This window comes from Malurus melanocephalus, unplaced genomic scaffold (genome assembly GCF_030028575.1).
Source record: "Malurus melanocephalus ecotype Western Australia unplaced genomic scaffold, MMel_1.1 scaffold_79, whole genome shotgun sequence".
In the NCBI taxonomy this organism is placed as follows: Eukaryota; Metazoa; Chordata; class Aves; order Passeriformes; family Maluridae; genus Malurus; species Malurus melanocephalus.
In genome coordinates, this window is record NW_026623311.1 from 556,338 (window position 1) to 572,858 (window position 16,521).

General features: G+C 40.2%; 1 protein-coding gene across 1 annotated transcript; it reads right to left on the reverse strand.

Annotated features, from left to right (window-relative positions):
- Positions 1–515: 515 nt before the first annotated feature.
- MYLIP (myosin regulatory light chain interacting protein) lies at positions 516–15,983 on the reverse strand. The gene is made up of 7 exons (XM_057367458.1): positions 15,766–15,983; positions 14,590–14,780; positions 5,482–5,667; positions 4,544–4,741; positions 4,051–4,215; positions 2,229–2,649; positions 516–1,886 (listed from the first exon to the last, which is right to left on the reverse strand). The coding sequence occupies exons 1-7, from the start codon at positions 15,850–15,852 to the stop codon at positions 1,797–1,799; spliced, it is 1,338 nt and encodes a 445-aa protein (XP_057223441.1). The 5' UTR covers positions 15,853–15,983; the 3' UTR covers positions 516–1,796.
- Positions 15,984–16,521: the final 538 nt, after the last annotated feature.

The window sequence follows — 16,521 nt, forward strand, 5'->3', positions numbered from 1 at the left end:
GACAGTCTTCTCTGACCATACTTGTGCACCACTCCTTCCTTGTCATGGCAGWGCATAGCCCTAGAAGTGTTCAAGCACCATCTCTTCAATAATGTGAAAGGAGAATTGTAAGTTAGCAAGTCTGAATAGCTCCAATCAAAAAAAGACACCTCTGTAATTAAGAACTTGCTAGACAGGRCTGCTGAAAATCCAACCCTCTAGTCTCAATCTGAATTCTTTTCTTTCTCTCATTTGCCTGGAATATACTCCATAGATTTAGGGCAATTTACCATAGAAAATGTTCTTGACCAAGTCAGTTCTGAAGGCTAGGTTTGAATATGTCAGCTGTTTTAAAGTTCAATGCCTGAAMAAATGTCAGTTTTCTTCCCTCCTTTACACACACTTGAGAAAACTTCATTACCTCAAATATGACAAAATATTCAAGACTGTAAACATGAAAATACTTCAGTGTGTTTTCAATTCAGTAATGCCTCAGATGAATTTCAGAACAAAATTAGTCTTAGCAATAACACAAAGATTTTTAAAGTCCTTTATTAATCTGAATATAAAAAAGACAGAAGCTGCCTACAATATAGGACAAAGCTCTTGCTTCATGAGGAAAAAAAATTCTCTTTACAAAGTGAAAAAATAAATACCCTCTTAGAGTAAGGTTTATATGCTAATGTGTCATAAAAAAGTAGAGTTTTAATATTTTGACAAAATGTCTGTGCAAAGAAACAGATGCATAAACACACATTACTACTACATTAAGGCAATATGAAAAGTATAGTCAGAAAATTTCAGTAAAGTGACAGTGTACTTTTCTAGCTTTGATTAAGCCAGTATTGCACCCAAACATGGTCTCCAGTTCCTTCTGTACCCTGGACAAGACAWTAGGAAACCAGAGCCCAAAATGCCCAAGTAGGGGGGTGGAAATTAAAAACATTTTATTGGATAGGCCATTTCCTGCTAAAGATGCTAACTGAAGAAAGCATTTAAAACTATACACAACCCTTAAAGATTAATTGTTCATGTTTAATGGTTTAAAATCTCCAAAAATAAAGCCAACTTGAAGGGCAGCTGACTGCAGCTCCCAAGACCACCAGTCAAAAACTGACTGTGGGAAGGTTGGGACTGCACTACTCAGAGAGAGCTGTGAATGAACTCACATAGCAGTGCTTCCACAGGACACTGTCAACCACAAGACTTTCTGGACCCACCCTCAACACTTGAAGATTAACAATCTTGTCCTCCTTTTCCAAAGCTATTGTCTCAGAATCGTTTTCTATTTGATAGAATTCTGAGTTAAGCACAGCTGCTTGGTGAAGCCTTGTAACTTCAGTTTAAGAACTAATTTTTAGAAAAGAGATCTCTTTAAAGCAGTTTACTAAAAGCAGCAGCTATGAGCCTTACTAAACTGGTATGTGTAAAATCTAGTCTTACTACTAAAATAAATGGTGCAACCGTACTAAAAAGGATTTAGAGCACATAAAAGAGGCTGCATTGCTTTYGCTGGGTACATCTGCATGTGTACCCGACACTTCTCCAGGGTCACCGAGCTTTGTGGCAATACTGCCTTGCTACAAACTTACAGATCATCCTTTAATTAACAGAATCAGTTACATTTGTACTCTCAGATGATACCCCAAACTATGTTGGAAATGCTGAACAAAAAATATTTGTTAGAAAAATCCATTATTTTTTGCTTTTGATCATGGATAGGTGCCAAGAGTGATTGCCTTCTTCACAATCAATGGTTGCATTTCTTATTAGTGCAGTTTAAAGAGTACATGATGGGTTAAAAGTGTGCATGTAGATCATATCACAGTCAGATTGAGAAGACTGGTGTGGGTTGGCAAGTACACATGTTGGACGTGCTCTACACGAGATCTGCAGACAGGACACGACTGGAAAGGAAAAACATGGGGAAATTAGTTTATTTTATATTTTGAAAGTCTCTGCACTTCCTGCAGACTTCACATATGCAATAACAGAGYACTTTTTCCATCATCCTATATTTAAGACAGGCTGTGATGAGAAGCATGCAGCTCATTCTTAGCCTCATCACAAATTGCATTAGCACATCATTCAGACAGAATCCTCTTTTGAAATTAGTTTATCACAAACAAAATTTTACAAGTTTTACTAAACCATCAACATGGACATATTAATCCATGTCCATTAAATATATGAAAACCCAAACCTTCAACACAACTTGGTAACTCATAACTTAATGGCATTGCATTTACCTGTAACTGGGAAGCACAGGACTTGCAGCAAACTGTGTGGCCACAGGGACAAAAGGTTGAATTTATCTCTTCTTCACAACACACCATACAAAGCATGGACTCCTTTAGCTTCTGCAACTTCTCTTGCAGGGCTTTTGTTTGYTGGCAGCTGAGACCCTCACAGTTGTCACAGTTCATGCTGCTTTCCGAAGACTTAAGGGGTGAACTTGGTGGGGTTTGATCACTTCTTGAAACAAGATCCACAATGCCAGCATTATAAAGAGCTCGCCTTGCATGATCATAAACTTCTTTTGATGTTCTTTTAATGTCAAAGACGTATTTTTTACCAAGATTGATGTTTTCATTCAGAAATAGAGATGCTAGGTGACCCTTTAAGTCTCGACTATACTGCATCATGACAGCACTGGTGACAGTGTCACACCTGTAATGCAATACGACAAAAGCAAGCTTTGTTACTTAATACCAATAAACCCATCCCTAGAGTAATTTGTTCCTAAAGTTGAAATAACAGCACTAAAATTACAGTAAATAAAACAGTCTGAGGTAATATTTAAGCTCTTGAATGATCTTTGCATGACAACTCTATTTTGAAAAGCGTGAAATGGAAAAGCGACAGTTACTTTGCATCTTCAAAATGTGAAGTGTCTGGCAAAATGGAGCCAGCCTACAGAAGGGACTTAAGGAATWATGCTAACAAACAGCAAACACTTGCTTAATCCGCAGTTCAGAGGCAACATTTYTTTGCCTGGCATTTCCAAACACTGCCTTAAAGAATTCCAATTAAGAGTCTGGCTCTCAATTTTTATCAYGGAGTCAAGTAATACTTTTAACCCAATTTCCACCCAGTAGTTTATATAYCAGTATTACATCATTCTGAAGTGAACCAGTGTGAATGCAGTGTAGAGAATTAAGGCATTTGTATTTGCCACTGAGTATTTCAGCTACCCTAACCATGCTTGTCACTTATTTCAGTGATCTGGTTGAACCTCCAGAAGCCTATTAAGGCATATCACTTCTCTAGGCAGCACAGGACAGAAAACACACAGAACATAAGGACTACAGCCTCACTGGGCCTGAGGTCCAAGATCTAAGCTTACTGGCCAAATGTTATTACCAAACTAAAATTCTGCTTGAATTAAAAYCAGAAACTGCAAAGGACAGCAGAAGCTACAGAGACACAGATCAGAAAGTAATTGAAACTGGCATGTGGTAATTTTAAGATAATGCTGCAAAGTGTGTTTGACAGCTAGTTCTACTGATCAATATTGGACATCACAGTAGGAATGAAAGGGGGTTGAAAAACTGCCCACCAATAACTGAGTATAGCACCCCTACCTCAAAGAACAACAGGATAGAGACAATGGATAGCTGCTGGGATGAAGCAAAATCCTGAGTGTGTAAAAAGTTTTAAGTATTTGAGATGGGAAGGTGGCATACAGGTAACAACTGAAGCTGCCAAATAAAGGATCTACATATCCTGAATGACAGGATCTTCCCCATTGGTCTCACTCTCCCTCTTACACAGGAACAAAAAATATATGTATTGTTTATTAAGTATAAAGGAACATAAAATGTTTATATTCTGAAATCCTGTTATTCATAGTGGAAAAATTTTGCTTACTTTTCTTGTTACTCCCACCCCACAAAATGGAAATCAGCAAAAACCTATTCAGTTTCTGGCCTTAAGAGGAAAGGAGAGGCTGCAAAGACAATGAAATTTTGCAGAGTATTTTCAAAGTGCAGTCAGACTACTGGCTGCTTAAGCACTTAGTTCAAACACTGGAGAAGAGCAGCAGCACACAGCTGTAGTGGCCATACTGACCTGTAAAATGCATGTGTCTCAGTAATTGCTCTGTAAAGTCCACTTGCTGCCCTCGTACTGATCATCTTAAACAAGCGAACCACACTATTACCAGACTCCTTGGTAACAGTCAGATATACATTCTTCCCAGACTGAGTTGCCATTTGAACAACAGGATAAGCAATCCTATAAATTAATATTAAAAAAGAAAGGTTATTTAGTTTGTAAGATAAGGGCTTTTTCCACAAACTACTAYTGTGCATTTTTATCAGAAGTTACAATGATGTCTGACCATTGTCAGCAATGCTGATCAAAGATGCTGCCTCAAAAATATGTATAAAAATCAAGAGGCCACTTGTTATCTTGATTACAAGCAGGTAGTTTCTGCAGAACCTACATCCCACTAGTCACATTTAGTAATTATCAGAGCAGTTTTGCATATTTAGGTGAAAACTAAAGGCATGCTTGGTACTGCTGAAAATTGAACATGCYAATGGTTCCAGAAAACACATACCTGTTGACTGGACTGAAGTCATCTTTACAGATGGATATGCCTTCAGGTCCAACACCAATAAGGAGTTTTTGCCCTTCACTATCTCTCACTGCGTGCCACTCTACCCCATAGTTCTCCAGTGTTGTAACAATCTGTAGAATCTGGTATTCAGCAGATGCTTGACTTAGACCTTCTAGCTCCTTGTGCTTCGCAATAATGCTGTTGATACAAAGATTAAGGATAGGTGAATCTACTGAAGTATCTGCTGTTACTGTCAGCAGCTTGTTTTAACATGGGTTTTTAGATGACCTAGTTAAACAGATTATTAAATGCTCCTGCTTTGTCTGTCTATGGATTTTCAGAAGCTGTGAACTTGAAACAGTTGAGAATTACCAAAACATCTTGAGAATGTCAAGGAGAAAATACTGTGCATTTGCTTAGAAATGAAAAAGCTACACRTAATTAAGGTTTTCCAACTAATACCACCAGCCCCAACTTATTTCCCAGATCTACCAYGAAGGTCCTAGTTAAAAAAAATACAGAAAACTGACACACAATGTTTCCTGATATTCAGGGATTGAGTTATGAAGGCATTTGGAAATTCAGTTTACTTTTCAGAGTAAGGGCACTAAGCCAGATAAATTCTTTCATTCACAAGTGTAGSTCTAAGACACGCTCACAATTTAAATACCCTGCTCCAGGTACTGAAATACCTTTATTTTCCCAAGTACCCGGGTTTTTACAAGAAAAAAAAAAAACCGCAAAACTAAAAACCACCCCATAACTGAGCTTAAAAATTAACTGAAAACAGTACATCAAACATTCAGGTTGCATTTTGATCTCCAAAGCTATTACTGTTAAGTTACAGTTTTACACTTTAGTACAAGTAATTAAATGCCTAATAAAACCTTCTGCTGTTGGTCCCCAAAAAGGAGACTAGATCATTGTGCTCTTTTTACCTCTCCAGAATGGTAGTGGTGAGCTCTTTTGTACACAGCTCTTCATAATTGTACTTGGCAGTGTTCTGATTATAATCTCCAAAGTTCATCTGTGCCAACAATGCACTGAGTTCAATTGCATGCTCTGAAGAACACTGTAGATTACCAGCAAGAAGATCTTCTTTTATATGCAAGAAAAACATATGCCTGTAAYGCAACCAGAAACATTTGCTTACACAAATTGTTACATGACATCTGTAAACAAGACATATAACAAGTAATCTCTCAGCTATGTAAGGTAATCAAGAATTTGCAATGAATGTACCAAGTAAATCAAGTCTGGTACAAGGTAAAGAAAAGGGCTTCCATCTTATTCTTCACTTACTCTTAAACATGAGGCTACAACTGAAGATGGCATCTAAAAGCACTACAAAAAGAAATGAGCACTTTAAAATCATCAAGAATATCTAAAATATCAATGAAATATTTCAATTAGTTTCCTATGTTTACATTTTTTGTTGCTATTTACACATTATTCTGCATTTCATAAAAGCAAATTTGGGAAGAGCAGCTCAAAACAGCATACACACTTCTGTCATGCAAGAGGAGAAGCCATACTTTCTGTAAACAGCCTTGGTGCTTTTGCCAGTGACATGATTAACAGAATAACGAAACACCTGAAAAGGCATTGTGGAATAAAACAGAAAAACAGCTTCTATGTTTTGTCAGACCTTTCCACTTCAGATCAAGGCAGGTTTGACAGCTTGCTGCACATTCACAAAGCTGTTATTAATTATCTTTCTTATAGGTCACTTGACAGACAAATCAACATTTTCACCAATGTTAACAGCAGCATGTTGATAACCCTACAGGCTACCTTAACTTCTATAAAATCATCCTTATCTTTCCTCAGGGGATACAACATAAATTTTTAACCATTTTTTTAAGACTTAAAGTATTTATGGAAACCAGATGCAAAATTATGTATCACTGAAAAAAATCTTTCAATAAATGAAGCCTAGCACCCATAGGGATGTGTGTCTTGGCTTACACAGGAATGGGACATTTACTTTTCTAAAATTAAGAGTAAGGTACTTTTAAGAAAAGCTTTACTGAATTGCTCAYCAATGTAGTTGAAGATGATGGTAAGTGATGAGCTTTCCTTCCAATGAGAATTTGGATAATATCTTACATATATTCTGTTGTAGCATTCTGTATTCCCAGTGTACAACAAGGCAAATAGAACTTTTTTCAGCCCTATGAGCAATTACAAAACTTGCAAAAGTTGCGTTCTTTCTTAGCTCTACTTAGTTGCAACTAAGAAGATACCAGCTCAAAAGATGCCTCACATATACAACTTCTTGAATCAGGAAAAAAAGAATTGGTATTAAATTATCCTGTAACCTTTCCTACAATCCATTACTGCAACAAGCCACRGCTCCAACACTTCCCTTTGCAAACCATTTGAGTCATGCTAGAGCATCATGCCAGCTGTGATGCAAGTGCTTAAGCGCATCACTCTGAGGTCTAAATATCAACCTACACCCTTTCATCAGTTCTAGGGGGGGGTCTGGTGGAAGCCAATGTCCTCACACTGTGCAGGACACCAGAGCAGGTGGCAAGAGGACCAGAACTTCAGAGTTCTTTCTACTGTTAGCAGGGTATTCTTTCTTTAGGCTCTTGCTTTGAAAGAAACTCAAACCTCTGCTCCCATCCCCTTCTTCTACCTTGCAGAGTCATAGCTCTTTAAAATGGTTGGTTGCACAGACTCTTTTTGGTGCTCAGTCAATAAATCCAAAGTATTTGACAAATTATTAAAACAGTAGGGTCAGAATAAATTCAAATATTAGGCATTTCTCTAACTCCAATCAACATTTCTTAAAATAAAGTTTCTCATACACTCTTGATCCTCTGAGATACCGTAACAGAACTTCTAGCCATTTTAACTAAGTGCTAATTACAAATATGGTATTTCAAAGAAAGATCAAACAATTTTATTTTCATTAGCTGAAACACAGTTGCAACTACCACACTTAAATTCTTGTATCTTCAGGGGTTTTTGCATATGATAGCATGGACTACACAGGGTAAAGTCAAGAGTTTTCCCCTTGCTGTGAAGACCTTATTAACACMCAAGGGGAGCTGAAAACCAAAATATTGCTTCTGCAAATACAGATGAATTACAGAAACAGATACAGCAGTTGCATGGCTTGTCACTTTCCATTACTACAGAGCCTGTAATGGCAGAGGAAGACAAATGAGTTTAAGGCACAATGTGAAATAGCACCACATCAGCTAATGTGCAGTAACTTCCCAAAACTGGCTCATACAACATAAGGGAAAAAATCTCACAGATACTCAGCTACTTTGTATTTTCCTGATAAAAAAAAACAAACAGCACACATAAAGGACAGTTATTTCAACGTAACTAGTTATGTAAATTCTTGTCCCAGCTTAAACTATGATAAACTATTTTATTGTGTCAGAGAAAACAGACAAAACTCACCTGTATTTAACAGCCCATCTGCACCTAAACTGCATAAAAAATAACGTGAACTGCATCCATAACAGGACAGTCAATGACTTCACACTCATCTGTTACAACAGCTGTCCTGAACCAAAGTTCAGGTGGCAAATTCTCTGCTGTTCTCTTTTTTTTTTTTTTAATTTTGAATCCTTAAGTGTGTTTGATGAAGGAAAGGCATCTAGAAAGACAGTGACGGTTGTAAACATTTTATACATCTGAAAAACTGGTTTTGATTAGCCCATCCAGTTGCCCTCAGAGTGCACTCCTCCTGAGTTTTACTAATATCCATTGTAAAATCATCCCCTCAAAGGTCCAAAACATGACACTAGCCAGAATTAGATTACAAAATATTTTCTTCTTTTTTTTTTTTTTTTTTTTTTTTACACAAAACCAGAAGTCTTTTTATCCTTAAAGAAAAAGGCATAAAAATGTGATTTTATTGCTGAACACAATCAAGCAAAACTAAAGCATTAGGAGCCTTGAGGCAGTTCCTTATCTAATTCTGGAATTCCAAAGSATCCAATAGATTGTCTGTAGAAAACCTGGTCATATCACAGATTCTATTAGTTACAAGAAAGGATTTATGTATGTTTTTGTAAATTAGATTAGCACCTAATTGCTTCATGACAATTCATCTCCCTCCTCTCTTGGAATCTTTAGGTATGATAAAAAAAWTTAAAGCWTTTCTCACCGCTAAAGATAGTGAGGTTGCACATAACAGGATGCAYATTTCTTCAAGGAATTATTTCAGCACTAGTATTTTACACTTWATGGAATTTTTACCTAGCAAGTTTTAGAACAATGGACTGTTAAAACTGAAAACTGAACTGTTTAAGTTCCCTAAAGGTTGCATTTCCAACATTGCTGACAGAATGTCTTAAGCTTGTCTACCACAYAAGAAACTAAATGTTTTTGTTTCTGCATCATTCCCACTTCAGTTGCACATGATACACTAATMTTACCTGTTATAAATTTGACAAGTAACTCAAGTCAGACAAAAGGTATGTTTTGCACTTTTGTGCACTTTTGCACTTTGTTTTAAGCACATTCTGCAGCTTTTTACTACTCTTGCCAAAGTTTCATTTAACCTTTAAATCTTCACAGAAAACAATTCTTCACAASTCTGAACTTTGCCCATCAGTTGTTGTGGCTCCTAGTCATCTCAACACGTGCCAGACATGTTGGGACACTGAACAACTAGTGGCAACTTAAATGACAAACAGAACTTTTCATTGCAGTCATAGCCTGAGTTCTCTACAGGTGACAGCATTAGCACAAAAGACAGTCTCTAGAACCCAAAATAGCTTTTCCTTCCCCTCTGAACTTCATGCTACCTATAGATACTAGTGTATTCAATTATAGAACATTTCTTCTGAGTTTAGTAGTTCAAAACACTACATAGGAATCTGACTAGAGGGCAACATACTACATTTGCCAAAGCTACACTTTGGCAGTCACTGCCCAGAYAGATTTCTTCCTTTCTAAAAGAACAGAAGGCAGTTTTACAATTAGAATAGGATCACAGGCTTTCTTCAAGCACTAGCTACACCGGTGATTTCATATTCAGTTTGCATCCTTATTTTTGGAGCCATGTTTTTAATATAATTTAAGTTTCATGTGCACAGAAAATAGTAAAATCAAGTGCAGAGTGACTAATGTATTGCAGGTTGTAAATTATTTGATACAAAAACTGTAGAAAGGAGAGGTTGCAAGGAGATTTCAGCAGACGGTCTATTTCACAAAAATGTATAGCTACCAAACCAAACTCACAGACCTAGATATCAATCACATCAATTGATTTTTGTCTTCCTCTGGAGCAATTTATGCAGGCCGACAATACTGCACACTGCTGCCAGAAACAGACATCAGTATTTCACTACAATGGATTTCAAAGAGGGGGCAAATCATCTAGTTAGGTGTTCATCCAAACGAACTGGCAATAACAGCTCCACAACAACAAAAAAAAAAAAAAAGACAGTATGGAAAGTATTGAGTACATGTAATACAAGGTTTATTTTTCTTTCGTAACTCATTGAGGACAATTATGTGCATTTGGAATCAAGGTTCTGCACTACCACTAGCAGTTTCTTTTCTTTTTTTTTTTTTTTTAAATCAAGACAAGGGAAACAGCAAACAAGTAGCTAAAAATGTTAAGCTCTAATCTTGGCTGTCACTGGAAGAAGTGACAAGTTCCAATCCTTTACCAAAAAAGTATTTGCATATGATTAATGATTCCTAAACTAGAAGTGTAGCCAAAAGACCTCATTCTCTTGCCAGACTACTGGTAAGAATCTCAGCATATYTCCCAAGGAACTGCCTGTTTTCATTGGGGTATGATTCCTTACCACAGGTTAAGGCTCTTTCCTACTCTGAAGCAAATTTACCGCTCTGTAGTCTAAAGTACTCAAAATTAGGAGGCATAATTTTTCTCCCAAAAATATATGTAAAGATCTCTAAATCTAGAATATAATTCTGTTCTTAAAAGCAGAAATAAGGCCATCCCACATGAAAAAAGCAGGTTTTTTTGCATGCTCTTCAGTATCTTTGTTCTTACTTGTTCTCAGCAGAGTAGGTAAAAGGTTACCAGCTGCAAATCAGATAAACAGATTCATTAAACTCACCCCAGTGTCTATCACACACACTTTCACTGCCTTGTAATAAATAGCACATCACTGCTACGCTGGCTACTCAATACTACAGGATAATAGCATGGTTTTCCCATTTTCTAATGGATTTTACAAGGCTGTTCTTAATTTCAACTAAGTTATCAATACAACTGGATAACAATGCAAAAGAGTGTACTTTGTAAATATCATTCAAATACTGGTAAACATCACACAACTTTTACCAGCCTCTGAAATAATACTTGTMACTTTCAAGGCTGGCAAAACACAGGCTTTTTGAATATTTCATGACACTGTGTGGCTTGTTAGAATTTCACATTTTAAATCGCTCACAGACGAATACTTAATTTTCAGTCATACTACACAAGACAAGTAAGGTTGAATTTAACCCATGTTAAAATTAACATGGTTGAAATTAACCCTAATGCCCACCGTTCTCCCGGACTGCGCTACTGGCCTCTTGCCAGCTCCGCACTCTCCCTGCTAAAAGGAGAACAGGAGTTTCAAGCCTCCACGTTCCACAAAAGCYCTCTGTCCCGGGCAGCGGCGCGACAGCCCAAACCGGAGCTTGTTCCCGGGCCGTGCCCAAGCGACGCCGGGCCGGGGCTACTCCCGGTCAACRCCCCGGTGCCACGCTCCGACACCCGCAGCCGGTGCGGCGGGACCCGCCCAGACCGCAGCGCTGCCGGACACCTCATCCCGGACCCACCCCTARTCAAAAGTCTCCTGAAAATTCCGATTAGCGAAGTATAACCCCCTCCCTAAGCCCCAGCTCCTCACTGCAATTCAGCACTTCACAACATTTGATACATGAACCACCCACAAGTCATTCAGTGAAGAAGTGAAAAGCAGGGTAGGTTTTTTTCCCCCAACTGTTGCACGACCTATCAAAGAGGTACAGAAAACAGTGAAAACGAACACGACACAAGCCAGAATTATGATCTCGATCTTGGCCATCACATGTGTCTTTAAGCAAAGAGATAGCAATCTTTTTCAAATCAATATGATTTTCCATGCTAAAGAAAATAGGTAACTACTTAAACTTCTCTAAAGCAACACACTGTTTCCATCTCAGACTTGTTTGTAAAACTCTGACAGCATCCTATTACATTTGAATGACATTCTTGCACTGAAGCACTTTTATTCCATTGAAAACAATTCTAAACTATGAAATAATGTGGTACAATTCACTACCAGGTAGTCAAATAAAAACCCTGGAAGTCGAGATCTAAAGAATAGAAATAAACTGCTTTGAACCCTGACAAAAGAAGTGCAGTAGAATGGGGTTTTTCCATGCAATTCTCAGACTCCCAAAGCAGTTAGTGAAAGTGGTTTATTGCCACAGTGGTCAGAGGTACAATTATAACCGGCTCTGTCTTTGTACTGTGCAGCAAGAAGGCTGCCTTGCACAGGAGTATTAAAATTGGCTGCAATCTTCCACTGGGCTTATTAATGGTAACAGAAGCAGAGGTCAATGTTCTGTTGCCAGATGAGCTTTCTTAGCATGTAGAAACCCAAACATTAAATGGCTACAAACAAACATACACCTGAGTTTTAAACTGAAGTGCAAGGCAAGGGTCTCTAATGAAGCAGAGCAACTAGGGTWGGCAAAGTTTCCCGAGTAGATAGAAAAAAAACTGGCAATTCAGTTACAAAACTTGCTATTATAATCACGATGAAGCATATCAACAAAATTTAAAATTACTTGCAGCTTCTCAGATTTCAAAAGCAATCTCAACATGCATCTAATATCTATGTAAAAACAGGATCAGAGGCAGCAAGCAAAAGATTGCAAAACTTCCCCAGCATTCTTCACACACAGAATAAGGCAACTGCTCTGCCAGAAAYACCCCACACATCAGATATGGACATTAACTGCTTATAGGAAACTAAGGGTACCCATCACTTTCTTCATCAAGACTTTGCAGATAAAGATACAATAATGTGTCAACTTCAATTGTACTGCTAATCCTTGCAATTCTATTATATACCTATTGATTTTTAGGTTTGGCAACAGGTTTACAAGATTTTCACCTTCTCCTTGATGCTTACACACAAATCAAGTATGAACTCACAATTACATGCGTATGTAAATCCTCAAGCAGACCTGAGTAGAAAAAAAAGTCAATCTACTAAAACTCAGTGTCAACAATCCAGGAAAACAGACATTAACCACAGGCACTGGAATTCTAGGTCTGCCACATGTGGACTACTGGGCATGCAGAACTAAAAAACCCTTATTACAACTGGACATGCACCATGTATTTGGTTTTAATATATCTCTTCTGATGCCTAAGCTTGGATTAATTTTTAAACTGATTGTTAAAAAAATTAGTTTCAGAACAATGTTTATTAATACATAAAGCTTGTCCCAGCTACATCCTTTTAAATTACCTTTACAGTGGAGAAATATTTRCTGCATTGAAGTAGGTGTATAAGCTCTATTACATTTTAGCTACACAAGCCGGTCTTTTAGGCCCTTAGGGAATGTTTCACCAGTTCAGCCTCTCTATTAACTTCCACCTCCTGCCAAGTCTTGCATTGACAGTGTTAAAGGCAGGAACACAGACGTCTGCAAAATGCTTGTGAAGTTGAACAAGAATTCATCAATGATAGCATAAAACTACCGCTTTTAGGTTTCCTCCAATTTTCACCCTGATTTGTTCTGTGAGTGGAGATGCATTTGACATGCTCAGAGTAATCTCTTCTGCCTCATCAGGTATGAAACTGTGTGGGTCCTTTTGTTCTACATAAATCCCCTTTGTTATTTGATTTTACACTTCTTGAGAATATTTAAATAAGAGGATAAGTTTATTTACAGAAAGATATACCATGGATAGTAGGATTTATTTCYGAAATATGTATCAAAATGGACCTCAGTTTGAATGCGTTTGCCTAAGTGAAGCTATTGTCCGGGACAACCATGGTCTACCACCCCACCATTCTGAAAACTTCAACCGTATTGATGAGCCCCCCAAAAGTCTCTCCCCTACACATTAAAAAAAAAATAAAACAATACCTGCATGCATCCTAACTCAAAACCTTTTTCTTATGAAATAAACACCAAATTAGAGTGTCAGTCTCTGACCAAGTTCTTTTAGACATTCTGTGCAGAACCACCATGTCATATTCAYGGTCTTAATTCTGAAAGTATTCTGTTAAGAAGTCAAGGATTCTGAGAGTACCAAGTTCAGGTAAGTAGTGAAAATGGGTTTTGGTATTATCATATAGAAACATTAGATTTCAATTGGCCCATCCATATTAATTGCACTATCCAAAACAGGAAAAAGTATTTGACAGGTCAGCATTAAATACATATGTGCCCAGCACTCTTTAAAGACAATTCAGCTGCAATTCATATGGTAATCAAACTCAAGGAGTAAAAAAAGTGTTCCCTACTAATCTTAGAAGACTACTTCTTCTGATTTAATAGCTGTATAACAATTTGGATAAGAGGACTGGCCACAGAAGCAGTGAAACAGCTGTTTCATTTGTAGCTTCTAAGGGCCTGTAGCTATATGAAACTTACTGTAACATAATACCAGACAAAAAGGAATTCAGCAAGTTTTTTTGCACTGTGGGAGGAATTGTTTCCTGCCTTTCCCTACTAGTGGTTCAGAATGACCTAGAGTAACACCACAGACCAGAGGTTACTATCGGACACACAAATACCATATAAAAAGTTTGCTATTGGTAGCTTAGTTTCTTCTGGTTCCAGCACTATCTGCTCACGAAATCACTCACACTCATTACTTACTGGTAGCTACACAAAACTTAATGTTGCCAATTTAATTACTTTTTCCTAGAAAGAAGCAGTAACAAACTTCAACAATATTAGGATTTTAAAACTACATAGAAAAGTCAAGTAAAATTACCATGAGATAAAAGAAATAAAAACTGTGTGCAATYATTTTCATAAGTTACAGAAATTGAAAACGAAGTATTAAATTAAATGTACTTACAACCATATTCACTTACCTTGTCTGTTCCTGTAAGATAAGATGTGGCTCAACAAAAAACTTGACTCTCAATTTCAATCGATAAGGGGCTAAACCATCCATCTGCTGGGAGATCCTGTTCCTCAAATTCAGCCATAGATTCTCCCCTTTGCTGCCAGTGAACTGCAGTCCAAAATAATCAACTTCTATAATSCCCAACCTTCTGCAAACCTGAAAGAATGAGGTTCTTTACAATCCGGCTACAATATGACAATGAAAAGTAACATCTGAAGTGCTCTTTCAGAMAGCTTACTTAAAACACACACACAAAAAAAATCCTGCTGTCAGCACCTTCATACAAAGGCTTAATTACTTGGATTTTAGGTTGCATACAAAACATCACAGAGAAAAACACTAAGCATGAACTAGGAATTTCTCCACTAGCCAAAAGGCACATGGGCTTCCAAGGTCAAATTTCATCTCCAGGACAGGCACTTCGGAGGGTGAGCGGATTTCCCCAAGAGGAAAATACCTGMTGTTCAGCRTCACAATCAGTSGCACTTTCTGGGCAAGGAGAAGTAAGAAAGTACAGTCACCCACAATTTGTTTTAGGTGCCTCCAGCAGACCGGACTGCTACGTCCGTCTCTCCCCAGCATCCCCCGCAAACACACCCAAGCGGTGGTGACAGAAAGGCGAGAAGACACCTGGACAGCAGCTCCAGCCCGTTCGGGCCCAGAAGCAGATGGTAGGATGCAGCGGGTGCTACAACACACTACCTCTGGTCCCACTCGTGTCCCCTCCCCGGGGACATTTCCAGCGGGATTCAGAGGCGAGGCCTCTCCTGCGCTTCCCACGGTAGAGGGGCCAGAGAGCCCCGAGGCGAAGGATGCAGCACCCTCGGCATCCAATATGGAGAAGGGAGTGGAAAAAAAACCTCAAGAAAATAAAAACCCAAAACCATAAGGGAAGCGAGGAGACTGCGGCGCTCCCCGCCCCCACCGCCGCGGCCGCCCCCGCACGGCCCAGCCCCGCGTCACCGCCGCCCCTCGCCGGGCGTCCGGGCCCCGCCGCGGGGAGAGAGCGGCGGGCTGTCACGGAGAGCCGCGTGTTTGCCGGGCACCAGCGCTCGGCGCTGCCCCGCGGTTACCGCTACGCTCGTCACGGGCTCCGCCCCGAGCTCTAGCGCGGGCGGACGGCGGGGAGAAAACCCCTCACCTGGTTGAGGCAGTCCTCGCCGTTGGCTTTCGCCTCTACCTCCACCTCCATCACCACCGCGTCCGGCCTGGTCACATAGCACAGCATGGCTGGGGACASTCGGCGCCGCCGCTGCCGCCGCGGACACTCGGAGCTGCCGCTGTCGCCACGGGCTGAGCCCCGCAACACTGCACGCAGCCGCCCACAGCACGACGGCAACAACACCTACCCAACACCCCTCTCCGCCTGCGCCGCTCCCTCCTTATGTACCCTCCGCCGCCCCGCCCCTCCCGGGTCTGCACCTGCGGACCAATCACAAAGCGCCGCTCATGGCTGCTGGCCGCTGCAGCCGCCAATCAGCGTCAGCGTGGCCGGGCGGGCGCTTGTTGTGCTCGCTCTGTGGCGCCCCGCGCTGTGCCTTCGGGACCGGGCCCGCACGGCCGGGCTGATCCCGGGCCCGCACGGCCGGGCTGATCCCGGGCCCGCACGGCGGGGCTGATCCCGGGCCCGCACGGCCGGGCTGATCCCGGGCCCGCACGGCGGGGCTGATCCCGGGCCCGCACGGCGGGGCTGATCCCGGGCCCGCACGGCCGGGCTGATCCCGGAGCCGCACGGCCGGGCTGATCCCGGGCCCCTCCTCAACGCCAGCGCTTCACGGCGCCCTCACCCTCTCTCACAGCCCGGAGCTTCTCACCCTAAGCGGGATTGTGCCCGCTTCAGTCAAAGCAAGATGTGTTCTTGCAAGYACTTGGCAAGGACAGTCTGCGAAACTGGAGT